Source organism: Saccopteryx leptura, chromosome 2 (genome assembly GCF_036850995.1).
Source record: "Saccopteryx leptura isolate mSacLep1 chromosome 2, mSacLep1_pri_phased_curated, whole genome shotgun sequence".
NCBI lineage: Eukaryota > Metazoa > Chordata > Mammalia > Chiroptera > Emballonuridae > Saccopteryx > Saccopteryx leptura.
Genome location: NC_089504.1, coordinates 182107726 through 182134339, shown reverse-complemented (window position 1 = coordinate 182134339; position 26614 = coordinate 182107726). Strand labels below are relative to the sequence as shown.

The following is a 26614-nucleotide window of genomic DNA, read 5'->3' as shown; positions in this document are numbered from 1 at the left end:
GTAGGAGAGAGGTGATGTCCTCAGAGTCTTTTGGAGTCCCTAGTCATTCTACATTTCACCTTCTCATGAATGAAACCTAGAGTGGGAGGAGGTAGAGGCAGGCAAGAAGAATATGTTCACCATCCTCTGTGTGTATGTGTGACGAGCTAATCAGGGAGGAGCCATTGACGTCCATCTCCAGCCCTATTAGACAGAAGGCAATGACCATCATCAGTAACTTCAGGTAACAACATGCCACCCACTCTGCCTCTGCTGCCCTGGTTCTATTTCAGCTCTTTATCCCTGGTCAGTCTCCACCTTGTATTTTCTGCTTCTGCTTCTAGCATAAGGGAGTAGTAGAAATTTACTGGACAATATCTGAGACTTCTTTTTGCCAAGATTTTTTTAGATGGCATTTTGGAAGCACCTGGCAGGGCCTGTCTCTTGTCACTTCTGCCCCAGCCTTCCTCTGTTTTCAGGGCTCCCCTGACTAGGCACCTCCATTGCCATCACTGTTCCCCCATTTTCTCAAACCTCTGGGGAACAAAACACTAAGAAATCATCCCACATTCCAGTACCCTTTTCTGTAATAGTCACACGTCCCTCCTTCCCTTATTTTCTTTCTTTTCATCTTCCTGGCTCTTTTGCCTTTTCTTCTTATTTCCTCCCTTTCCTGTTTTATTACCCTTTCTTTGGATAACTTCCTCTTTCTTGCTCCCACCTCTTCCTCTGTCTCCACCATCTCTTTCTGTACCTTTCTCAACTGTCATCTTGGCCACCACTGTCTGGTTACACTTCTTCTCCTTCCTGTTTCTTAGGATGCTCAGGCCACTCTTAGGGATAGAAGAAAGAGAAGAGATACTCCAACATGCTTGGAGAGTGTGCTCTGCCTGCCAGCTACAGAAGTTTTGCAAAAGGAAGCATGTAGTCCTGAGGAGGCCCAGGCCAATGTGGTAAGTAACTCTTGAGTGATTGTTTCTCTGGTTCTGTTCACTTTTTCAGAGGATGAGAAGTAAAGGGTTGGCAGTTTTATGTGAAATTCTTCTGCATTTTTTAATAAAAAAGTCTTTGGAGGAAAGCCCTCTGAAGAAGGGGTTGCTAGGTAATGCAGTCTGAACTCTACTCCTGACACCTACTTCCTCGTCCTCCTATTTACTGTGACAGCTACCACTTTAACACTTTGGCCCAAAGGTAGGTACGTGATCCTTCCCTTTATGACTGCTCTGCCATTGTAACCTGACTAGAAAATTCAAATGTGATTTTACTAAAGGATCGTAGGTAAATAAAACCAGGGATCTCCAGGAGCAAGAGATCTGTGTCTTTGTCTATTTTTTTTATTTGTTGATTTTTTAGAGAGAAACATCAACTTTTTGTTCTACCTATCCATCCATTCATTCATTGGTTGATTCCTGTATGTGCCCTGACAGGTCTGAACTCACAACCTTGGAGTTTCAGGACAACACTCAACCAACAGAGCTACCCAGCCAGGGCTGGATCCATTTCTTATAGGGCCTGCAGTGTTTCCTTGAGGGAAGAAAGAGGGATTCATTTTTAATTTATAGTCATATATTTAAAATCTAAAAATTCTCTCATGTTCTGTGATTGCTCCTTTATTTTGACTGGTGGTTCTTATTTTATTGATGCTATAGTCTCTTAAATTCTTTTGAGGGTACTAATTAGAATTTTAAAAATCAAGGTTTCTACAGTACACACTGCATTAACTTTGTTTTCTTTAAGGTCATTGTCAGTTGGTCTGTGTATTTTGGGCCTTCTTTTCATCAGATGTCTGGTGATCCTTTTTTTCATTTCATATTTATTTATGTTACAAAGGATGGACTGATGCACAGAGAAAGGGCTGAGGTAGGTATTCTTTGGTTGTAGCCTTATGAGGCCTTCTTCAGTGTAAATCTGGTTAGGGTGAGGAGGGGATTTTGACAGGATTTCTGTGTATTTAGGACCAGCTGTGAATTCCAGGTGCCGAGTGAGAACAGCTTTATGCTGAGGTAGATTCCTTTGAGTACTTTACTCAGGGAGGGTGGCCTTTCTTTTTCTTTCCCCCTGCTTTTCAGTTTCAGTGGTCCAGGTCTGTCACGAATGTTGCTTTGTTTCTCCCAGCAGACCCCTACCTCTAATTTAGAAGCCCACCTTGGCAGATCACCGACTTTCTTTATACGGTTGTGGGCAAGGCCACTGAGTTCAGTCAAGGGCGATAGAGAGAAGCCCACTGTCCTAGCTTTTGTGACTCAGGTGCCCTGCAGACTGCCTGGCCAGCCCTCAGTCATGGCTGCTCCCCATGGCAGAGTCCCTGATAGGCTCCAGTGAGGGAGTGGGGGTGGAGGGGGCGGGGCAGCCATGTTGTCGGGGAACTCCCAGCCCACCAGGACAAAGTGCACAGCAGGTGGACCTTTGTGCTCTGGTGAAAACAACACAGGAATCTGTTCAAGTGAATGGCAGGCAGGCAGCACTTGGAAGGTAGGGAGAAACCTTTGGAGCAGCCTTTCTCCAGGAAGGCGTCCTGGGAGAGAGAGGCAGAGTGCTGAGCAGAGTTTAGAAGGGGCGTTGGGGCTGATAGCTCTGAAGTTGATTGAGTCTCTTTTTCCCCTCAGGTTCTGTTGGATGAGATTCTGCAATCCCTCCTAAGTCTAATGGAGGCACTTGTTTTTGAGACGCCCACTTGGATGGAGAACTGCTTGGAGGTCAGTGGGATGAAGCCCCCGAAAGTCAGTGTATTGGTGTCCTAGGGCTGCCATAACAAAGTACCACAGATGAGTGGCTTCAAACAACAGAATTACATTCTCTCACAGTTCCAAAGGCTAGAAGTCCAGAATCAGGGTCTCAGCGAGGTTGGTTCCTCCTGGAGGCTGTGAGGGAGCATCTGCTCCATGCGTCTCTCCTAGCTTCTGGTGGCCCCTGGTAACCTGTGGTGTCTTGGCTTATAGACATATCAGTTCAATCTCTGCCTCTATTTACTATTTGCACAAGGCATTTGTGTGTGCTTGTGTGTTTTTTCTTTCTAATGACAGCAGTCATTGGTTTAGGACCCACCATATCCAATATGAACTCACCTTAAGTTGAATCATCTGCAAAGACCCTCTTTTCAAACAAAGTCACATTCTGAGGTTCTGGGTGGATATGAATTTGGGGTTGGGGGGGACACTATAGACCCAGTACAGTTGGCAACAGGCCAGGAAAACAGTCTAGGGACAAACTTAGAGCTGGAACTGCTGGTGAAGTTTGGGTGCAGAGCTTTTAGGGACAGGAGAATAAGGGCTAGGATACAAATGATGTTCGTCTTGCCTTCGGAGGAGAAAAGCTTCTCTTTTCTTCTTTCCCTGCAGCCCATTGCGGTGGCCAGCTCCTCTCTTAGCTCTCCTCTGTTCCTTCACAGCAGTTAGTGGTTCAGAGCACGAGCTCTGGACTTTCATACAGTACACGTCCAGATTCTGGTTCTGCTGTTTGCTGTGTGGTTTTGGGAAGGTACTTACTTCTGTTTGGCTCAGTTTTCTCCTGGAAAATGAAATGACAGTAATAATTGGTAAATACAGTAAATTGGATAATTAAATGAGATGTTTATAAAGTGCTTGGTTCAAAGAAAGGTGCAGTTTCAAATAATTTGCCGATTTTAACATTGTATGTCTTTTTATTGACTTGATTTACATTGTACTAATGTTATTGGGATACTTTGGCCTTCTGAAAATTCTTGTCCCCAATTACCACAGGAAGTTTAAGATTTCTTTGTAGTTCTTATTATTAGAATATAGATCACTGAGGACCATAGAATATTGTATTTAAAAGTTACTTGAAATAATTCTTTACTGTATGATTATCAAATTGAATTCATATAGACTTACTTGTTTGTGCTAAATCTTAGAATTTTCTTTTTTTTAATTGAAGAGCTCAATCATGAAAATATTTATTTAAAATTATATTTTGAAATTAAATTTAACAGAGTGACATTGATCAATGAGTACATAAATTGCAGGTAGATGTTTCTGTAGCTTTGAACTGGTGATTATGTTGTATACTCATCACCCAAAGTTAAATAATTTTCCATCACCATATATCTGTTTCTTTTTTCTCCCTTCTAACACCCTTCCCTCATATCCCCTCGCCCTGGTAACCACTTCACTTTTTATCTATGTTCAAGAGTCTCAGTTTTATATCCCACCTCTGTGATATCATCTAGTTCTTAGCTTTTTCTGATTTACTTATTTCACAAAGTAGAATGTTCTCAAGGTCCATCCATGTTGTAAATGGCACTATGTCATCATTTCTTATGGCTGAGTAGTATCCATTGTATATATGCACCACATCTACTTTATCCAGTCCTCTATCGAGGGACACTTTGGTTGTTTCTATGTCTTGGCCACTGTGAATAATGCTGTGATGAACATGGGGGTGCATGTGTCTTAACTTACCAATGTTTTTGAGTTCTGGGTGTAGATACCCAGTGGAGGGATTGCTGGGTCATATGATAGTTGTATTCTTACTTTTTTGAGGAACCAGTATACTTTCTTCCATAATAGTTGTACTAGTTTGCATTCCCACCAGCAGTGAATGAGGGTTCATTTTTCTTCTCCACATCCTCTCCAACACTTTTTTGTTCTTTGTTTTTAAGCAAGAGTGACAGAGAGAGAAAGAGAGAGAGACAGAGATAGGGATAGACAGGTGAGGAAGGGAGAGAGATTAGAAGCATCAGTTCTTCGCTGCGGCTCCTTATAGTAACCATTTCTCATATCCAACACTTGTTTTTACCTGTCTTGTTGAGAATAGCCAATCTGACTGGTGTGAAGTGGTATCTCATTGTAGTTTTGATTTGCATTTATTGTATAGCTAGTGAAGATGAGCAGCTTTTCATATATCTGATGGCCATCTGTATGTCTTCTTGGCGGTAGTGTTTGTTCAGGTCCTCTCCCCATTTTTATTTTTATTTATTTTTAGTATTTTTCTGAAGCTGGAAGTAGTCAGACTCCCACATGCGCCCGACCGGGATCCACTCGGCACGCCCACCAGGGGGCAATGCTCTGCCCATCTGGGGCGTCACTCTGTTGTGATCAGAGCCACTCTAGCGCCTGGGGCAGAGGCCATGGAGCCATCCCCAGCTCCCGGGCCATCTTTTGCTCCAATGGAGCCTCGGCTGTGGGAGGGGAAGAGAGAGACAGAGGGGAAGGAGAGGGGGAGGGGTGGAGAAGCAGATGGGCGCCTCTCCTGTGTGTCCTGGCCGGGAATTGAACCCGAGACTTCCTCACGCCAGGCCGACACTCTACCACTGAGCCAACTGGCCAGGGCCTCTCCCCATTTTTTAATTGGATTGTTTGTGTGTTTCTGAGCTTTGTGAGTTCTTGATATACTTTGGATATTAACCCCTTATTGGAGACTAGAAAGCCCGGCGGTCATACGAAATGACCGCTGTTCTAGATATTATAAATTGTAATTAAAATGATTTGTGCAAAGGTGTCTGCTAATTCAAATTGAATTATCCAGGGCAGGCGGCGAGGACGCCCCTTTGCTTACTGCCCCACGGGGTTTCCCCTTTCTACTTGCTTAATTGCTTAAAGTAGAGTGCAATGAAGGAAACCACTGGTGGTACATTTCTTAAGAGCCACCGCTAGCTCAATAAATAAAAGAGATTTAAATAATAAAATGTTAATTCACATGTCAAAGATCTCTTTGTACACAACATTTCTTGTGTAGATCTTTCCATCGTTTTTTTTAAGCTCGCCTTGCAGAGGACCATCAATTATTTTTAATTTTACCTCCGTTCTTTCACGAACTCTTGAACAGGTAACATAAAGTTGACCGTGTCCAAATGGAGGCTCAGGTAAAAAAATGCCAACACGCTTAAACGTTTGGCCCTGAGACTTATTGATGGTCATAGCAAAGGCAAGTTTTACAGGAAATTGTCTACGTCTCAATCGAAACGGCAACCCTGTTTGAGATGGAGCCAAGTCAATTCTTGGAATGACATGTATTTCACCTTTAGAGGAGCCAAAGACTTAGCTATTATGACATTATTTTTCAATTGGTGCCAGGGTCCAGCCCCGGGGGGAATCCAGGGGTCCCACAGGAGGAGACGGCGTCGGCGAAATCGAGTGAGAGAGCCGAATTCTTTTCTTTCTCTTTATTCTCTAGTTAGCATTTACTGCCAGGCATCTCTGCCAAATGCTAGTACAGCTCCTTTTTTATACACACACACCAAGTTACAATTACATGGTATTAATCATTGCTTCTGTTTCACTATGTTTACATGTTTCCAGATAACAGTTAATTTATATCTATAAACTACAAATCAGGTGGCAATTCACTCAAAGTACAACTATAAAATAACTTGGATAGCGATAACAACATTGGTAAAAGCTTTTAAAGGATTAGTACTAACTAATAACTCAACTTTACTGTTGTTGTGAGTCAAGGGGCAGAGAGAGATTAACAGGCAAAATCATTAGGGATTAGCAAAGGACCACCGCTTGCTCAGGCAAATGGCCTCGAGTTTATGCAGTGTCCTAACTTTTCTCACAAGATAACAAAAGGCTTGCCCATTAAGAAATTGACATAACATTAAGAGTAACTTTTACTTAAAGATATATAGAGTACACTTGCAAGATAGCTTAGTAGCAACATAATTTCAGAAGACATTTATTGCTATTGCTTCTGTGGATCCCCCCACATTCCTCTCATTATCTGAAGAAAGAATCTTGGGAAGTATACAAACCTCATGAGAGTGTCTCACTGAGAAAGCCCAGCAACTGCCTTCAGTCATAAAACAAGTCTCTTAGCAAAACATTCTTTTCTTGCTGACTGCGTTCCCATCCCAGGCCACGCAACGGGCCATTCCATTACTCCTTTCCTAAGATTCTATTGTCTAGTCAAATTTTATTTATTTACTATATTCACACACTAGTTAAGTTCTAACTATATTCTTCTCAGAGTGTTCCACCATCTGCAGGTCAGGTAAGCAAGAAGAAAGGAAAGTTTCTCTACTCTATCACATGAAAAGGCTAGGGAGAAAAAATGATGAATTAAATGAAGGCCGAAAGGTGCTCTGTGCACAGCCACTGCCTCCTACCCATTCACAAGTCACAATCTATTCTTTCTAACATGATTAAGAAGAAATTCTTCTACAAACTTAACCCTTTACGAGGGATATCATAGCCAGCCTCTTATGTTTATGAGCCCAGTTCAAGGGGCTTACAGGCTTTTCTGTGGAACTCACACCCTCTGTCTCATTTCCAAAGAAATTACTACGAATCTACAGGGAAAGCACGGTACTATTATCCCTGTGCCACAAATAATAGCACACACCCAGAAAAGGGGGGATATAAGGCCAGATTAATTCAAAAAGTCAAAGGGGGAAGTATCATTGTGCCTTTCCTTTGCGGTGACTTTGCCAACCCGCAGCCATTGGTCTTCACTACGGTGACTCTGTCAACCAGCAGCCGTTGGTCTTCTCTGCTGTGACTTTGTCAATCAGCAGTTTTTGATCTTCTTCTACTGTGACCTTGTCAGCCAGCAGTTGTGGGTCTTCTCCTGCTGTGACCTTGTCAGCCAGCAGTTGTGGGCCTTCTCCTGCTGTGACCTTGTCAGCCAGCAATTGTGGGTCTTCTCCTGCTGTGACCTTGTCAGCCAGCAGTTGTGGGTCTTCTCCTGCTGTGACCTTGTCAGCCAGCAGTTGTGGGCCTTCTCCTGCTGTGACCTTGTCAGCCAGCAGTTGTGGGTCTTCTCCTGCTGTGACCTTGTCAGCCAGCAGTCGTTGATCGGCTCCCGACAAATTGGAGAACCTCTAGTCTTGTACCATTGCAAAGACCCCTTCTGGTGTTAAGATTTCTTAACAGCATAATAATTGCTCCAATCTTTAACCTCAGTTTGTGAGGCGGCATGCCAGAAGGCGGGACTATTTGAATGCTGTGGCAGCTTCACCCCATTGGTTAGTACAGTTACGCAAGCAACCAATAAGCTACCGGCGACAAAGAGACACTTAAGCTGCATATAATAAAGATATTGTTTGCAAATGACATCTCCCATTTGGTTGGCTGCCTTTTTATTTTGTTGTTGTTTTCTTTTGCTGTGCAGAAGCTTTTTAGTTTGATACAGTCACACTTTATTTTTACCTTTACTTCCCTGACTTTGGGGATCAAATTTATAAATCGTTCTCTACAGCCAAGGTCCATGAGTTTAGTACCTATACTCTCTTCTATATGATTTATTGTTTCAAATCTTGTACTTAGATGTTTGATCCATTTTGAATTAATTTTTGTGGAAGGGGACAAACTGTAGTCAGTCTTCATTCTTTTGTGTGTGGCTTTTCAATTTTCCCAGCACCATTTATTGAAGAGGCTTTCTTTTCTCCATTGTGTGTTTTTGGCTCCTTTGTCAAAGATGCTTTGTTCATATATATGTGTGGTTTTATTTCTGGGCTCTTGACTCTGTTTTGTTGGTCTGTGTGCTTATTTTTCTGCCAGTACCATGCTGTTTTGATTATTGTGGCTCTGTAGTATAATTTGAAGTCAGGTATTGTAATACCTTTGGCTTCATTTTTTTTTTTTTTTCAGGATTGCATTTGCTCAGGATTTTTTATGATTCCATACAAAGCTGGTGATTTTTTTCTATTTCTTTAAAAAATGGCATTAGTATTTCAATGGGAATTGAATTAAATTTGTGTATTGCTTTGGGCTATATGGTTAGTTTAACTGTGTTGATTCTTCCAATCCATGAACATGGAATATTTTTTCATTTGTGTCTTTTTCAATTTTTTTCAATAATAGTTTGTAGTTTTTAGTATATAGGACTTTCACATGCTTTGTTAAGTTTATTCATAGGCATTTTTTTGTTGTTGTTGCAGTTATGAAAGGTTATGTCTTTTGAGTTTATTTTCCAAAGTTTTATCGTTGTTATATAGGAAAGCAGTAGCCTTGTGTATACTGATTTTGTATCCTGCGACTTTACTGTATTAGTTTATTGTTTCTAAATGTTTTTTGGTGGAATCTTTGGTGTTTCTTATATACAGGATTATGTCATCAGCAAAAAGTGATACCTATTTTCTTTTTTTTTCCTGATATAGATGTGTTTTATTTCTTTCTCTTGCCTGGTTGCTCTACCTACGACTTCCAGAACTATGTTGAATAAGAGTGGAGAGAGTGGGAAGCCTTGTCTTGTTCCTGATTTTAGAGGGAAGGCCTTCAGTTTTACACCATTTAATATGATATTAGCTGATGGTTTGTCATATGGACAAATTATGGTTTGTCATATAGACCTTATTATGTTGAGGTACTTTCCTTCTATACCCATTTTATTGAGTGTTTTAAACACCACTTAGTTGTTCATTGATTGCTTTCTCAAAAGTGCCTTGACTGGGGGGATACAGCAAGACCGAGTGGCACCTTGCTCAAGCCAGTGACCCTGGGCTCAAGCTGGTGAGCTTTGCTCAAACCAGATGAGCCCACACTCATGCTGGCAACCTTGAGGTTTCATACCTGGGTTCTTCGCATCCCTGTTCAACATTCTGTCCGCTTGGCCACCACTGGGTCAGGCTCTTTTGCCCTCTTTTTAATTGGATTGTTTACCTTCCTGGTGTTAAGTTTTAAAAGTCCTTTATAAATTTTGGTTATTAACCTCTTATCACATGTATTGGTGAATATGTTCCCATTATATGGGTGGTCTTTTGTTAATGGTGTCTTTTGCTGTGCAAAAGCTTTTTAGTTTGATATAGTCCCATTTGTTTATTTTGTCCTTTATTTCACTTGCCCCTAGAGATGTATTGGCAAAAATATTGCTATGAGAGATATCAGAGAGTTTACTGCCTATGTTTTCTCCCAAGATGTTTATGGTTTTGTGACTTACCTTTAAGTCTTTTACCCATTTTGAGTTTATTTTTGTGAATGGTGTAAGTTAATGATCTAGTTTCATTTTTTTGTATGTGCCAGACCAATTTTCCCAATACCATTTATTAAAGAAGCTGTTTTTACTCCACTGTATGCTCTTACTTCCTTTGTCAAATATCAGTTGTGATCATAAAGGTGGGGATTTATTTCTGGGTTCTCTGTTCTGTTTCAATGATCTATATACCTGTTCTTATGCCAGTACCAAGCTGTTTTGATTACTATGGCCTAGTAGTGTAACTTGATATCAGGAAGTGTGACACTTCTTACTTTATTATTCATTTTCAAGATTGCTGAGGCTATTCATGTTCTTTTTTGGTTCCATATAAATATTTGGAATATTTGTTCTATATCTTTGAAGTATGCCATTGATATTTTAATAGGAATTGCATTGAATTTATAGATTGCTTTTGGTAACATAGACATTTTAATGATGTTTATTCTTCCTATCCATGAACACGTTATATGTATCTGCTTGTTTGCATCTTTCTTGATTTCTTTTTTTCAGTGTCTTATAATTTTCCGAGTACAAGTCTTTTACCTCCTTGGTTAAATTTATTCCTGGGTACTTTATTTTTTTGTTGCAATAGTGAAGGGACATGTTTCCTTATTTTCCCTTTCTGACAGTTGATTGTTGGTATATAAAAATACCACTGATGCCTGACCAGGCGGTGGTGCAGTGGATAGAGCGTCAGACTGGGATGCGGAGGACCCAGGTTCGAGACCCCGAGGTCGCCAGCTTGAGTGCGAGCTCATCTGGTTTGAGCAAAGCTCACCAGCTTGGACCCAAGGTCACTGGTTTGAGCAAGGGGTTACTCAGTCTGCTGTAGCCCCATGGTCAAGGTACATATGAGGAAGCAATCAATGAACAACTAAAGTGCCACAACAAAAAACTGATGATTGATGCTTCTCATCTCTCTTCGTTCCAGTCTGTCTGTCCCTATCTGTCCCTTTCTGACCCTCTCTGTCTCTGTTAAAAAAAAAAAAATACCACTGATTTCTGAATATTTCTATGTCCTGCCACCTTGCCAAATTCATTTATCAAGGCCCTGGCTGGTTGGCTCAGTGGTAGAGCATTGGCCTGGCATGCAGAGGTCCCGGGTTCGATTTCCCGGCCAGGGCACACAGGAGAAGCGCCCATCTGCTTCTCCACCCCTCCCCCTCTCCTTCCTCTCTGTCTCTCTCTTCCCCTCCCGCAGCCGAGGCTCCATTGGAGCAAAGATGGCCCGGGCACTGGGGATGGCTCGTTGGCCTCTGCCCCAGGCGCTAGAGTGGCTCTGGTCTCGGCAGAGTGACGCCCCTGAGGGGCAGAGCATCACCCCCTGGTGGGCAGAGCATCGCCCCTGGTGGGCGTGCTGGGTGGATCCCGGTCGGGCTCGTGCGGGAGTCTGTCTGACTGTCTCTCCCTGACTTCTACCACTGAGCCAACCGGCCAGGGCCTACCCCAGCTTTTTGTCATTTCCAATTGCATGAAATACTTTTTTCCATCGCTTCACTTTCAGTCTATGTGTATCTTTTGTTCTAAGGTGGGTCTCTTGTAGGCAGCATATGTATGGGTCCTGTTTTCTTATCCATGCAACTACCCTTTTTTTCTGTGTGTGTGTGTTTTTCTGAAGTGAAAAGTAGGCAGGCAGAGACAGACTCCCATATGCAGTGGACCAGGTTCCACCCAGAATGCCCACGAGGAGGCAATGCTCTGCCCACCTGGGGCGTTGCTCCATTTCAACTGGAGCCATTCTAGCACCTGAGGCGGAGGCCATGGAACCATCCTCAGCACCCGGGCCAACTTTGCTCCACTGGAGTCTTGGCTGCGGGAGGGGAAAGAGACAGAAAGAAAGGAGAGGGGGAACAGTGGAGAAGCCAATGTGTGCTTCTCCTGTGTGCCCTGGCCGGCAATCGAATCCGGGACATCCACATGCCAGGATGACACTCTACTGCTGAGCCAACCGGCCAGGGCACCCTATATTTTTTGATTGGAGCATTTAATCCATTTATATTTAAGGTTATTATTGATATGTACTTATTCATTGCCATTTTATTCTTTAAACCTACAACCTCGTTTCCTCAATTTTTTTTTCCTTTGTTCTTTTTACAACAGGCCCCTTAACATTTCTTTCAGTACTGGTTTGGTTGTAATGAATTCCTTGAGGGTTTTTTTTGTTTTTTGTCTGGGAAGCTTTTTATTTCTCCTTCAATTTTAAATGATAGCCTTACTGGATAAAGAAGTCTTGGAAGTAGGTTCTTGTGTTGCATTACTTTGAATATTTCTTGCCAATCTCTTCTGTCCTAGAGCTTTTCTGTTGAGAAGTTGGATGTCATCCTTATGTGGCTCCTCTGTAGGTAATTAACTGCTTTTTCTCTTACAGCTTTTAGTATTCTTTCTTTGTCTCTTAACTTTGGCATTTTAATTATGATGTGTCTTGGTGTAGGCCTCCTTCGGTTCCTCTTAATGGGATTCTCTGTGCTTCTTGAATGTGTGTAACTTTTTCCTTCATTAACTTAGGGAAACTCTGAGCTCTGATTTCTTCAAACAAGTTCTCTATCCCTTGTTTGTTCTTTTCTCCTTCAGAAACCCCTATGATGTGGATGTTGTTTCTCTTCATGTTATCACAGAGGTCTCTTAGAGTTTCCTCAGTCTTTTTGAGCCTCTTTTCTTTTTGCTGCTCTGCTTCTGTGCTTTCGTTTATTTTGTCCTCTAAATCACTGATTCGATCCTCTGCTTCCTTCAGCCTGCTTTTGATTCCTTCTAGTGCAGTCTTCATTTCTGATACTGTATTTGACATTTCTGACTAGTTTTTTTTTTATTATTTCAATGTCCTTTTTGATTCTTGCTATCTATTTAGGTGCTCATTATGTTAATCTATTATTGCTCTAAGATCCTTGAGCATCTAAAAATCTTTATTTTTATTTTTATTTTTTTTATACAGAGACAGAGAGTCAGAGGGAGGGATAGACAGGGACAGACAGACAGGAACAGAGAGAGATGAGAAGCATCAATCATTAGTTTTTTGTTGCAACACCTTAGTAGTTCATTGATTGCTTTCTCATATGTGTCTTGACCGCGGGCCTTCAGCAGACTGAGTAACCCCTTGCTCGAGCCGGCGACCTTGGGTTCAAGCTGGTGAGCTTTGCTCAAACCAGTTGAGCCCGCTCTCAAGCTGGTGACCTTGGGGTCTCGAACCTGGGTCCTCCGCATCACAGTCTGATGCTCTATCCACTGCGCCATTGCCTGGTCAGGTCTAAAAATCATTATTTTAAACTCTGCATCTTGTAGTTTGGTTACTTCCATTTCATTAAGTTCTTTTTCCGGGGATTTCTCTTGTTGATTCATTTGGTTTGCATTTCTCTGCCCATTTTGTCTGTGTATCATCAGGTAGCACACTCTGACTTTGAAAGTTTTGTGGTGTCTTTATTAGGAAGAGGGGCTCAGTGGTACGGACTTCCAGGCCACCTGTCTTTCTTGTTCTAGGAATGCTTCTTGAGGGTACTACTGTTTTCCTTCTTGTTGTATGTGAGTATTGAATGCAGTTGGTCCTTTCATGGGTATGGTTATTCCTTCAGGCTGGCTGGCTTTATGGGTCAACCTTGATCATGTGTATTACACACCGTTGAATGTCTGTCCTGCTGGGCATATTTATTCTTCACAGTGTCTGGTGCCTGCTGGACTCCTCCTTTGGGTGTACTGCTTGTGTAGCTAGCTGAGTCTACGGTTGGTGCTGTCTGCCACCTACTACCAGTTGTGTTGGCTCTAGATCTTCTTGGGTTGGAGTCAGCAAGAATACTTTTTCTTATGAGAGCTTTTGCACTCCATCCTCCTTTGCTACTGCAGATTTTATCCTTTCCCTTTTATGTTATTGTTGTCATAGATTATCCTTGTTTTTATTGTGACCTTGTTGGAGCTTTAACTTGTAATTTTTATTTGTTTTGCTTTCTTTGTATCTAGATCTATAAATCACCCTGCATAGAATCAACTTTTATGGAGTTGCCTTAAATCTATATATTCATTTTTTAAGAATTGAAATCTTTATTATATTGAGTCTTCTAATCCATGGTCACGTTATGACTCTTGATTGTTTAATATGATCATGTTGATCTTCTTTAGACTCTTAAGATGGCATATTACAGCCCTGGCCGGTTGGCTCAGCGGTAGAGCATCGGCCTAGCGTGCGGAGGACCCAGGTTCGATTCCCGGCCAGGGCACACAGGAGAAGCGCCCATTTGCTTCTCCACCCCTCCGCCGCGCTTTCCTCTCTGTCTCTCTCGTCCCCTTCCGCAGCCAAGGCTCCATTGGAGCAAAGATGGCCCGGGCGCTGGGGATGGCTCTGTGGCCTCTGCCCCAGGCGCTAGAGTGGCTCTGGTCGCAACATGGCGACGCCCAGGATAGGCAGAGCATCGCCCCCTGGTGGGCAGAGCGTCGCCCCATGGTGGGCGTGCCGGGTGGATCCCGGTCGGGCGCATGCGGGAGTCTGTCTGACTGTCTCTCCCTGTTTCCAGCTTCAGAAAAATGAAAAAAAAAAGAAAAAAAAAAAAAAAAAAAAGATGGCATATTACATTAATTTTCAAGTATGGAAGCAGTATTGTATTCCTAGTTTAGACTGCACTTGCTTGTGATTTATTACTCTTTTTATATATTGCTGGATTAATTTGCTAATATATTGTTGAGAATTTTTGTGTTTATGTTTCTGAGAAATGTTGACTTAAGAAGTGTGTGTATGTGTGTGTGTTTGCAGTTTTTGTTTGATTTGGGTATCAAGTTAATATTGGCCTCATAAAATGAGTTAGGAAGTGTGCCCTCTTCTATGTAATAGAAGATTCTGAGTAAAATATTCTCTCTTCTTTAGGTGTTTGGTAGGATTCACCATTAATACCATCCTTACCTGGAGATTTTTTTTTTAGGGTTTTTTAAAAATATAAATCTTCAGTCTAAAAAAAGGTTTATAGGGTTATTCACACTACCTGTTTTATCCTAGGACAGTTTTAGTTTGTGAGGAACTGATTATTTCCATTTTATCTAAACTGTTGAATTTATGTGAGAGTTATTTGTAGTATTCCTTTATTGTGCTTTTAATCTCTGCATAGATTTTTTTTCATTCTTGTGTCTTTACCACTTTGTCTTATAAAAATTTATTAATAGTATTGACCTATTAAAAGAACCAACATATTTGTTTATTCATTCTCTTCATATTTTTCTCTGTTTTTAATTTCATTGATTTTTGCTATTCTCTGTAGTATTTTCTTCTGCTTGCTTTGTATTTATTTGATTTTTTCCTAGTTTTTTTCTATGTGGAAATTTAGATTATTATTTTTTTAATTATTTTTATTTATTTATTCATTTTAGAGGGGAGGGGGGGGAGGAGCAGGAAGCTTCAACTCCCATATGTGCCTTGACCAGGCAAGCCCAGGGTTTTGAACCAGCAACCTCAGCATTCCAGGTCGATGCTTTATCCACTGCGCCACCACAGGTCAGGCTGAAATTTAGATTATTGACTTGAGATCTTCCTGTTTTCTAATATAAATATTTAGTGCTATAAATTTCCCTTAAGACACTACTTTCGCTGCATCCTATACATAGTGATTTGATGCATTTTCATCATTCTGTTAAAAATATAATTTCTCTTGAATTTCTTCTTTCACCAATGAATTATTTAGAAGTGTGCTAATTTCCAAATGTTTATAGATTTTTCTTCCATGTGATCTTTAAGTTACTGTTTTCTAACCTAAATCCATTATGGTCAGAGAACATATGTTTTATGGTTTCAATTTTTAGAATTTGTGAAGGTTTTATTTTATGGAGGAAGACATGGCCTCCTATTTGCTTTCGTTGGAGGGACTGTGCTAAAATGCCATTTGACAGTGTTGTTCAGATCTGCTGTCTCTTTGCTAATTTTCTGTTTACGAATTACTGATCACTAAGAGAGGAATGTTGAATTCTTGAACTACTCTGAGGATTTGCCTATTTTTTATTTCAGTTCTGTCAGCTTTTGCTTTGTATAGTTTCAAGTTTGTTGTTAAGGGCATACACATTAGGATTTCTCTATCTTCTTGGTAATCTGTTCTTTTTATCCGTATGAAATGTCCTCTCTATCTCTGGTAATTTCCTTTGCTTGAAGACTTCTTTCTCTGTTATTAATATCACTATGGCCATCCTTGCATTTTTGTTATTGTATCTGCCTGGTACATATATCTTTATCCATCCTTTTACTTTTAACATAACCACATTGTTATACCTGAAGTGAATTTCTTGTAGATAGCATACAGTTGGTCATTTAAAAAATCCATCTAGGCCTGACTGATGGTGGCACAGAGGATTGAACCCCCTGCCCAGGATGCTGAGGCCCCTAGTTCGTACCCCTTGAGGTCATCAGCAAAAATGTAGGTCATCAACTTGAGTGCAGGATCATGGACCTGATCCCAAGTTTACTGGCTTGAGCCCTAAGGTCGCTGGCATGATCCCAAGGTCCCTGTCTTTTTTTTTTAAATGACAGAGAGAGAGGGACACACAGACAGGAAGGTAGAGAGATGTGAAGTATCAGTTCTTCGTTGCAGCACCTTAGTTGTTCATTGATTGCTTTCTCACATGTGCCTTGACCCGGGGGGCTACGGCATAGTGAGTGACACCTTGCTTAAGCAAGCAACCTTGGGCTCAAGCCACTAACCTTGGGCCATAAGCCAGCAACGTTTGGGCTCAAGCCAGGGACCATGGAGTCATGTCTATGATCCTACGCTTAAGCCAGTGGCCTCACACTCAAGCTAGCAACCTTGGGGTTTCAAATCTGGGTCTCTGCATCCCAGTCTGATGTTCTATCCACTGCACCACTGCCTGGTCAGGTCCAAGGTCCCTGTCTTGAGCAAAGGGTGTTTGAGACACCCCCCCAGGCAAGGCACATATGAGAAGCAATCAATATACAACTGGAGTGAAGCAACTACAAGTTGATGCTTCTTATCTCTTTCCTCCTCATCCTTCTATCTTTCTTTCTCTCTCTTAAAAGAAACTCATTTAGTAAATACATTTAAAAAATGCTTTCTGACAATTTGGCTTTTAATTGGGATGCCTAGACCATTAGCATTTAGTAAAATTATTGACGTGGTTAGGTTTACTACTTTATTACTTGTGTTCTGTTTGTTCCCTCTTGTTTTTGTTTCTCAGTGTTCTCTTCTTCACTCCTTTAAGTTATTTTCACATTTTAATATTATATTTTAGTTTCTCTATTTGTGGCTTTGAAAATATCTCTTTGTATAGTTTTTATAGCATTTGCTCTAGGAATTACAATATAGATACTACTCACAGCTTCCTAGAATCAATATTTTACCCCTCCATGTGGAATATAGAAATGTTATCATATAGAACTCTTTATTCTCTACCCTCTTTATGTCATAGCAGTCTTACATATTATATTTACATGTATTAACCCCATCAGACAATTTTATATTTGCTTTGGGCCATCCAATTCATTTTCTGGATCTCAGTTTAAAAAGTAGTCTGTTTTATTTGCTGAGATATTTACATTGCTGTTCATTCTTTATGGTTTTTTTTGTTTTGTTTTGTTTTTGGTATTTTTGTATTTTTCTGAAGTTGGAAACGGGAAGGCAGTCAGACAGACTCCCGCACACGCCTGGCCGGGATCCACCCGGCATGCCCACCAGGGAGTGATGCTCTGCCCATCTGGGGCCTCGCTCTGCCGCAATCAGAGCCATTCTAGCGCCTGAGGCAGAGGCCATAGAGCCATCCTCAGCGCCTGGGCCATCTTTGCTCCAGTGGAGCCCTGGCTGCGGGAGGGGAAGAGAGAGACAGAGAGGAAGGAGAGGGGGAGGGGTGGAGAAGCAGATGGGTGCTTCTCCTGTGTGCCCTGGCCGAGAATCGAACCCGGGACTCCTGCACGCCAGGCCGACGCTCTACCACTGAGCCAACCAGCCAGGGCTCTTTATGTTCTAAGTTTCCTTTTGTTATCATTTCACTTCCTTTAACAGATCTTTTAGAGCTGGTCAGCTGCCAATGAATTCTCTTAGTTTTTCTTTACCAGATAGTGCCTTTATTTTTAAAGATTTGTTCCCTCACTGGACACTAATTCTGGGTTATATTTTAACCCATTAGAACTAGCATTCCACTTCCTTCTTTCTAATGCGAAATACACAGGTATTCCAATAATTGTTTTTCTATAGGTAATGCTTCATTTCCTCTGGTTTCTTTCAAGGTCTTTATTCTATGTTTTTTGTTTTCAGAAATTTTAGTATGATGTGTCTGTATGTGGATTTCATAGGATTTATTTGTTTGGAATTCACTTAAGCTTCTTGAATCTCTAAAGTTATGTCTTTTAGAAAATTGGGGAAAATTTCAAACATCATTCTATTCTTATTTTTACAGTGTTGCAGTTTTTGATTTCCCTCTGGGATGCCAATGACATGAATATTGGACATTCCCGCAGGTCCCTGAGGTTCTGTTTATTTTCAGTTTATTTTCTTCTCTGTTAGTCAGTTTAGATGAATTTAATTTGTCTCTCTTTAAGGTCACTGATTCTTTTCTCTGTTGTTGCCATATTTCTACTGAGCCTAATCCAATAAATATTATATTTTAGTTGTTGTCTTTTTCAGTTATATAAATTTTTTATTCTTTTATTATAGCTTTTTTTTTTTTGCAGTGACTTTCTGATTTTTGCATTTATGTCTAGTATGTTCATGAGTGCTTTTTTTGTGTGTGGGGGGTTTCTATAATAACTGCCTTAAAATCTTTCTCAGACAATTCTAATGTCTGTGTCATCTTAGTATTGGCACCTATTGATCGTGTTTTCTCTGAGTTGAGTTTTCCCTGCTTCTTCATAGATGGAATTGTTTTGTATTGTATTCTGAACATTATGAATATTATATACTGACCTTCTGGGTTATATATATGCATATATACTACAAAAAATGTTGTTATTTTCATTTTACCAGGCTATTGACCTGGTTCAATTCAGGTAACAATGTCCAATGATCTTTCTTATTAAAAAGTAATATTTTATTTTTCAGTTATAGTTGATGAGCAATATTAGTTTCATGTGTACAGCCCTGTGATTAGACATCGTACAAAGTGATCGTCCTGATAAATCTAGTGCCCATCTGAAATCACGCATAGTTGTTTGAATATTATTGACTGTATTCCCTGTGTTGTACTTCACAGCCCATGACTATTCTGTAAGTACCGATTGGCACTACTTAGTCCTATCCTTGGTCAATGGTGGACTTTCCAAGATGGCTTCTGATTCCCTCTACCATGACCTAGCTTCCTTGCTTTCCAATGTAATATCTTGTATACGTCCTATCTCAGTCCTGGAATCACTGTTTCTCCAAGGAGCTTTGATTTCTCTTAGTAAAACTGGTATTTAGACACACAATCCTGGCACAGGGGTATTTCATTATAGCCTGGCTGCAGGAACACTTGTAAAACACCCACAAAACTTCCTCATGTCTTCAGGAAGTGTTTCTTCTGATCAGTACAGCCTCAGTGTTCTCTTGAGTTCTTTGTGGCTTTTCACCTGCTGCTCTTTTTGTTTTTCAATTACCAGTTGCTGTTGTTGAGTCACATCATTGTCAGATTGATACTGTAGATTGACAAGTAGCAGTGTATCGTAGGATCACTGGTACTTTGGACCCATAATTTACCAAAGATCTGACATTAATTTGTGTGTTTCAACTGAAATTACTCATAATTATTTTATTCAAGCAGATTTACATGCACTTTACCCTGGAAACTGTGAATATAGTGATTCTTTTTGGTTACTGCCGAGTTCTCTTCCTACTGAAGAACGGGAGGAGGTGGGTAGGAACACTGGGGTATGTTGACCCACTGAAGTGAATCAGAGTCAATATATTTTGAGAGCCATTGCTTTAACGTGAAAGAAGGGGGTGTAGGAATGGAGATTTCTGGCTCCTAGATGAGAGAAAAGCTGGAGGCTGGAGGGCTGAAGGCCTCTGGTGCCAGGCCCACGTGTAACCTGCCTCTTGGCAACAGAGGTCCAGCTGACAGAAGTCTTGTCCCGATACTTTGTCACAGCCAGGTTCAAGAATAGCTTTCTGTTCTCTGGGATGCAGCTGAACAGACCTCTCCTCTTATCCTCTTCTCCCTCCAGCTTCTGAATAGATGGCTTAATTCTCAGAGGATCCATGAGCAGGAGGAGCGGGCCATGAGCTGTGCTGCCAGAATTCTTGATTTTACTGCAAAAATGGACAACTTCAAAGTGAGTGGGAGCCCAGCGGCCTTCATACTTGTCTGGTTGCCCTAATCCCTACCTTTATCCCAAACTTCATTCTTTACATTACCTAGCCTCGGTCACTCCCTCTCCTCCTCCCATTTCTCCCCCGCCCCCCCCCCCCAGCCCCAGGCCTTATCCTATTTTCTCCTGTGCATTCCAACTTGTTTTCTCCTTTCTCCCTTCTGACATCTTCTACTTGGTCTTTGTCCCTACCCACCAATTATGTTTCATTCCACTTGGTTCGGTTTGATGCTGTTTGTCTGAACTAACAGTTACTAAATAGTCACCTTGTGCCAGGCAATGTGCTAGGTGCTGTAGTGAATGCACAGATGACCAAGACAGTTTTTGACGTCATGTGTCTTACAGTCCAGTGGGGAGAGGGCATGCATAGAACAAATTTAAATACAAGTTGATAATAAATATATTAACCAAATATATGAGAATGAAAGACCTAAACAGTTCCAAGTGAGGGGGTCAGGGATAGCTTTATTGGGGAGGAGGCATTTGAGCTAGGCTTGACAGATGAGTGGGGTGTCAAGAGGCAAAGAAGGGGGGGAAGTAAGGTTATTTAAAAACTGTGATCCCTTATGTCCTTTATGGCCACAGTTCACCAGTCTACATTCACTGCCGTTCACCTCACCCAGTCTCACCTTTCTTGTCTCTGACATGGGCATTCCCACCCCCTACTTTGTTTCCTGTGACAGCTCAGCCTAAAGGGAATGGCTGGGATGACTTCTGACTTCCGCTTTTTTCCCCAGATGGAAATTGAGTTCACCCAGCTGGAGAACTTGGTAATGCTGCTGGCCAAGCACTGCCAGGACCCAGCGGCCAGCATTTGCTTCCAGTCTTCGAAGGCTGTCTACCAACTCTACTGTGTCCTCTTGCGAAAAAGAGTATGGGGAACCCTCTCTGTCACCCCCCCTCCAGCCTCCCACCTAGGCCCGGCCGTCCCCACACACCCAGTCCCAGAAGAGTGACAGCCAAGAAGCTACCTGAGTACCGCATTTCCTTTGAGCAACCTGCCCCCGACCATCCACAGATAATCTCTTGGGAGAAAACACCAACACAGGAAACAGATTTTTGACATCTTTTCTCCTCCTCTGGTTGAGCCCCATACTTTTACCCCATCCTGTCTCTGCTCTGAGGCAGGTAATGTGGGGGTTCCTTTGACCTCAGCCCCCATCCTTCCTCGAGGACTTTAATTCCCATTGCTCCTCTCTCAGCCCAACTAGATGTACATAGCCCCAGCTGACTTAGTTCGGTTGGAATTTGAGGGTACGAGGTGGGGAAGCAGGGAGCTAGGATGCCTTCTGAGTGTCTGAGGGGTCGGGCCCATTGTCTTTGTTTCAGAGATGCAGAGGAAGACATCTGGCTTGCGGGAAGATGATGGCAAGATAGAAGTTTATAGTGCCAACGTTTTCAACCAGAATACCTTTGAGATTGCAAAGGTGAGGCGTCAGGACCAGAGACAAAGTAGGGGGAACCTGGGCCTCTCATCCACATGGTGTTATAGCCTCCTGGGCTGGGACTCTCTGATCCCATCTCCCTTCCCCTTCCATTACTAGATGGGAACTTTTCCTTTGGGGGAGGTTTCCTGCCACATGCTGCCCTTTGTTCCCCTTGAGCATCATGGGCCCTGCTCCTTCCTTGTTACTCGCCTGCCCAGAAGCACTTGCTTCGTGCTAACGGTGCTTTGTGAGCAATGTGTAGACTCAGCCCGTGCCTCAGAGAGATGGCAGGGCGGGTCTCAGCCCCAGCCCTCCTGTCCCGGTGCTCTGCTCTGCAAACACTGACCTCTGAGCCCACAGGGCATCTGAGGTCAGAGTTCTCTTTCCCCCATCCCCAAACACGCCAGCCCAGTGAGCGAGTCTTCTAGGAGCTGGGCCGGCAGCACAGGCCTAGGACAAAAGCACATCACGTTCCAGGACAGGAGGAGCCCTCCCCAACCAGGGGGTTGGCACAGGCTATTTCAGGCAGGGGACCCTGCTTCCAGCCCGCTTCCTCCCTTTTGCAGGCATTTGCTGAGTTCTTCACTCAGACCCAGCTCACCAACCTGGTGCTGATGGCAGAGGAGGACCTGACTGACAGCAGGGCCGAGGTGTCTGTGGCTTCAGCCCAGTTGATGAGTGCTCTCATGGAGGAGCGGGGCACAGACATCATAGAGGTAGTGTGGTGCAATGGTGGGAGCTCTATCCTGAAAAGCCAAGAGCTCTGGGCTCTTCCACTGGCTCTGTGACTGACCAGCTGGGGGGCCTTGGGCACATTCCTCTCCTCAGGTGGCTTTAATTCACTCACTTCTCACAAGTAGGCTTGCAGTAGATTTTCTCTGTGGTCCCACTGAGCTCTGACATTGTAATCCTGAGTTTGTAACTGCAGTGCCTCCTACCTGGTGGCCGATTCCTCAGTAAATGACCAGTCTGTGAAGAGGCATAGGCATTGTTGGGGGATTTACCCTGAATCCCGGGAGTGGCAGGGGGCTCAGACTGCTGTGAAGGGTAAGGCTGTGGATTGCTAACAAGCTCACAGAATGGTTCTGACCTTTGCGTAAATTTTCTTTTAGGCTAATGTAAAACTGGGAAAGTTTAGCATGAAAAACTCTACATTTCTCATTGCATTGAAAAACAAACACTTTAAAATGGGGTCACATAGGGCAACTGTGTGTGGCTACAATCCCCGTTATATAAGCATTGGCTCTCCAGACCCTCCTGTCCCCCACCCCCAGACACCCATTGCCTCCCTTCATTTATGTGACTCGCCTGGCCCAGGTTCCAGAAATGGAAGGACACCATGGGGGTGTCCTTGAGGTATTCCAATAAAATGGGCTTCCCTGAGGTTCGGAGATTAGAGATCTGAGGGCCAGACAAGAGCCTTATGGTCCTTCCACATGCAATGCCCCTGTCTCTGCAGTTTTCTTTTTTCTTTTCTCTTCTTTTCCCTTCCCTTTCCTTCCTTCTCCTCCTCTCTCTCTCTCTCTGTCCCTGTCTCTCTCTCTCTATTTTATTTTAGATTTTACTTATTCACTTTTAGAGAGAGAGAGAGAGAGAGAGAGAACGGGGGGCAGGAAGCATCAACTCCTATATGCACCTTGACTAGGCAAGCCCAGGGATTTGAACGGGTGACCTCAGCGTTCCAGGTCGTTGCTTTTTAATCCACTGCCACAGGCCGGGATGTCCCTGCAGTTTCATGGGTGGAAGTTGATCTTAGCTGGGAGGGAAAGCCCTGAGTGTCTCCAGGGCCTTTGCCTTTCTTCAGGAGGGATCCTGTGTCTCCTGAGTCACCTGCGGGTCCCCTCTGCCTTTAGGGCTGTGGGCAGGTATTTGCTATAGTGGGCTTTGGCACAACATTCTGGAATTCCTTTTGTGGTTTCTGCTGGTCTGGGTCTGGCACCCCAGAACTGGCCTTAAGAAGAGTCACTGACAGGTTGGCCAGTAGGCCCCCTGAGTTTGAGGATTTGGTAGAGAGGGAGGGGGAAGAAAGGAAGTAAAGAAGGAATGACTGGGGTTCTTCTGGCTCTACCCTGTAGGTGAAGGAAATTGTGGAGAACATCCTGTATCTGCTCAGGTTGCAGCTGGAGCACGACACTGAGAAGGAGACCCTTTGGGCCATGTGCTCGCTGGCAGGCAGCAACAACCACACCGTCGTGCCCATGCTGCTCAAGAAGAGAAAAGCTGGAGGCTGGAGGGCTGAAGGCCTCTGGTGCCAGGCCCACGTGTAACCTGCCTCTTGGCAACAGAGGTCCAGCTGTCAGAAGTCTTGTCCTGATACTTTGTCACAGCCAGGTTCAAGAATAGCTTTCTGTCCTCTGGGATGCAGCTGAACAGACCTCCCCTCTTATCCTCTTCTCCCTCCAGCTTCTGGATAAATAGCTTAATTCTCAGAGGATCCATGAGCAGGAGCGGGCCATGAGCTGTGCTGCCAGCACCAGCCTGGATGCAGCAGCACTGTTTGGAATCCTGGGGGAAAGAGGAAACCTCACCACAGGCCCCCCACCTCCACCATCTGAATGGTGACGCCTCGGGGAGCTCTACAGGTCACCGGTAAGCCATTTCTTTCCTGTTAGATATGGGGGCCACTTATTTGGCACCCCTCCATTTTTAGAACTGCTGTTTCCTTCCTCCATCTCGATTGTTGAGGTCCACAGTGTTCCCTCCAAACCACTGATCACCCCCTTCCTCTGTCATCTAGGAAATCACCCCTTTATTCCCTCCTTCCTCATTATTCCCAGCTGACCAGTCCCCATCCTAGGATGAGATGGGTAAGACAGCAAAAAACTCACTTTTGGACAACCAATAACAGTTTGTTCCTTTCCAGTCTTTCTGATTTACTAGCTATACAAAATCTCCCTCCCTCCTGAATTCAAGCCTTTCCCTCCACTAAACTATCAAGGCCAAATCCTTCCCCCTAGAAACCACATCCCAACAAGCTGAATTAGTAGTTCTCACCAGAGCACTGACCCTCGCCCAGGGATGTGAAATTAACACATACACTGACTGCGAATGCACCTTTCCCATCATACACTCACGCAGCCATTTAAAAACACCCCTAATGTCACCCACAAAAATGACTCTTGCTCTACACCAGGGGTAGTCAACCTTTTTATACTTACCACCCACTTTTGTATCTCTGTTAGTAGTAAAATTTTCTAACTGCCCACCGGTTCTACAGTAATGGTGATTTATAAAGTAGGGAAGTAACTTTACTTTATAAGATTTATAAAGCAGAATTACAGCAAGTTAAAGCATATAATAATAATTACTTACCAAGTACTTTATGTCGGATTTTCGCTAAGTTTGGCAGAATAAACCTTTATAAAACAACTTACTATAGTTAAATCTTTTTATTTATACTTTGGTTGCTCCACTACTGCCCACCCTGAAAGCTGGAACGCCCACTAGTGGGCGGTAGGGACCAGGTTGACTCCACTGCTCTACACACTCCCCTACTAAGTCAAGCCTCCTTCTACTTCTCCAGAACTTCAGGGAGCACTTCAGTTAGCCATCTGCCAAAAACAGCATGCAACTTCCAAGCACACTTTAGTTTCAATGAATAAATTACCAGCTCTCTCCTGAGACAAACAGCCGCTTTCTCCGGCCAGTCAGGTTCTCCTTTCCCACATTTCAAGCCTCTTCTTTTAACTGCTGTTACCCCCCTTTCCTTTGGATCACCTCCCACTTCACTGCTCCCTCTCATTTTCACTGCACCTGGCACAACTACCTATTTCTCACTCTTAGTTGTGGCTGCAATGACATCTGCATTATCAGTCTGGACAGGTACGCTCCTCAAGAGAGGAGCACACCTCCCTTTCCTCTTTCTCATCTCTTCTCAGTTCATCTCTCTCCCTGCTTAACACAACAGGGAATATTCTTCCTCTGCAGCAAGGATGCCCACCTCTGCCTTCCTACAAACTGGACAGAAACCTGTTCTCTAGCATACCTCTCTCCCAGTGTTGATCCAGCCCCCAACAACCAGTCCCTGCCTAGTCCAGTGACTCAGCAAGTCCAGCAGAGGAGGGCAGTGCAGCTCATCCCTCTCTCAGTAACTCTCTACATAACTTCGGGAGTTGGGACAGATATAGGGGGACTAGTCACAGCTCTACAGTACTTCAAAACCCTATCAGAGAGTCTACAAGAGAGCCTAGATAATACTGCAAAAAGCTTAGTCAATTTATAGGACCAAATAGACTCTCACAGCCCATACCTTACAAAACAGGTGAGAATTGGATCTTGTTACAGCTAAAAGAGGGACCGTGCCTCTTCCTAGAAGAGGAATGCTGTTTCTATGCCAATCAGGCCTAGTTAGAGAAATGGCTCATAAGCTAACTAGAAGAGCCACTAAGATAAGAGAATGTCATCTAGCAACTAGGATGCTTAAACAAGTGTGATTGCTCTGCACAGCTACTCCCTTTCATAGGTACTAAATCGCTCCTCATACTTGCTTTAATTTTCGGACCATGTCTCATACACCTCCTTTCTTCTTTTCTCCAGGACCGCCTTAGGACGTTCACAGACCAGTCCATCGGAGATACTATGTTGCTTCAAGTCACCGCTTCAAACCACCTAACTTCATACCACTGAGCCCAACCCCAGACCAGCCCCTGCCCCTAGATATTTCACCGACCCTAACCAGCAGGAAGTAGCTACAGGAGAAGAGACCTTCACCCCTTTTCCTTAAAAAAACAAAAGGCTGGAATGTTAGGTTTGGGTCCAGGGTGTCTTTAAACTCAAGGCCTCTTTAAACTTCAATTCCCCTCACCCAACCTCAGCCTCCCCTTAAGCAAGTCCCCCCACCCTGGGAAGGTTCTGGAAAGTGTCCTTGGGACAAGGTCTTCCGGAGGGACCTGAGGGTTGGGAAAGGAAAACTGTGACCAAGGCCACAAACCAGGATATGCTAATCTGAGCATGTCCAGCCCCTACATCAGCAAATGCCTGTGTAGTCCCTCGATCAGACAGCCTCTTCCTGCCTCTCTCTGTTGATGCCACTAGAATCTCAGCCCATCTGTTTTGCAGATGCAAAAATAAACTACTTATAAAACTC

General features: G+C 43.2%; 2 protein-coding genes across 10 annotated transcripts in view; both read left to right on the top strand.

Annotated features, from left to right (window-relative positions):
- LOC136391716 (maestro heat-like repeat-containing protein family member 1) overlaps positions 1–473 on the top strand; it is a 52594-nt gene extending 52121 nt beyond the window's left edge. Inside the window, exon 33 of the mRNA XM_066363487.1 lies at positions 459–473. Within this exon, the coding sequence (XP_066219584.1) occupies positions 459–473 (15 nt within the window). The remainder of the gene's footprint in view (positions 1–458) is intronic.
- On the top strand, positions 153–26614 carry LOC136395199 (maestro heat-like repeat-containing protein family member 7). 9 transcript variants are annotated; one of them, XM_066369561.1, is made up of 11 exons: positions 153–223; positions 798–932; positions 1810–1839; positions 1935–1982; positions 2586–2675; positions 19958–20065; positions 20839–21225; positions 21431–21528; positions 22095–22244; positions 23604–24117; positions 26065–26614. In XM_066369561.1, exons 8-10 carry the CDS (start codon positions 21433–21435, stop codon positions 23793–23795), a joined length of 438 nt encoding a protein of 145 aa, XP_066225658.1. In that variant the 5' UTR covers positions 153–223; positions 798–932; positions 1810–1839; positions 1935–1982; positions 2586–2675; positions 19958–20065; positions 20839–21225; positions 21431–21432; the 3' UTR covers positions 23796–24117; positions 26065–26614. The 9 variants fall into 9 exon arrangements, with proteins under 9 accessions (XP_066225658.1, XP_066225665.1, XP_066225659.1 ...); XM_066369568.1 differs by lacking the exon at positions 1935–1982 and having other exon boundaries at positions 20839–20973; XM_066369562.1 differs by lacking the exon at positions 1935–1982.

Bases quoted from the DNA above. Each gene is read 5' to 3' on its own strand.
- LOC136395199 (XM_066369564.1), top strand. From the start codon at position 21,433: ATGCAGAGGAAGACATCTGGCTTGCGGGAAGATGATGGCAAGATAGAA. The intron at 21,529-22,094 runs GTGAGGCGTCAG...TCCCTTTTGCAG, and splicing joins ATACCTTTGAGATTGCAAAG to GCATTTGCTGAGTTCTTCAC. The intron at 22,245-23,603 runs GTAGTGTGGTGC...TCTACCCTGTAG, and splicing joins GGGGCACAGACATCATAGAG to GTGAAGGAAATTGTGGAGAA.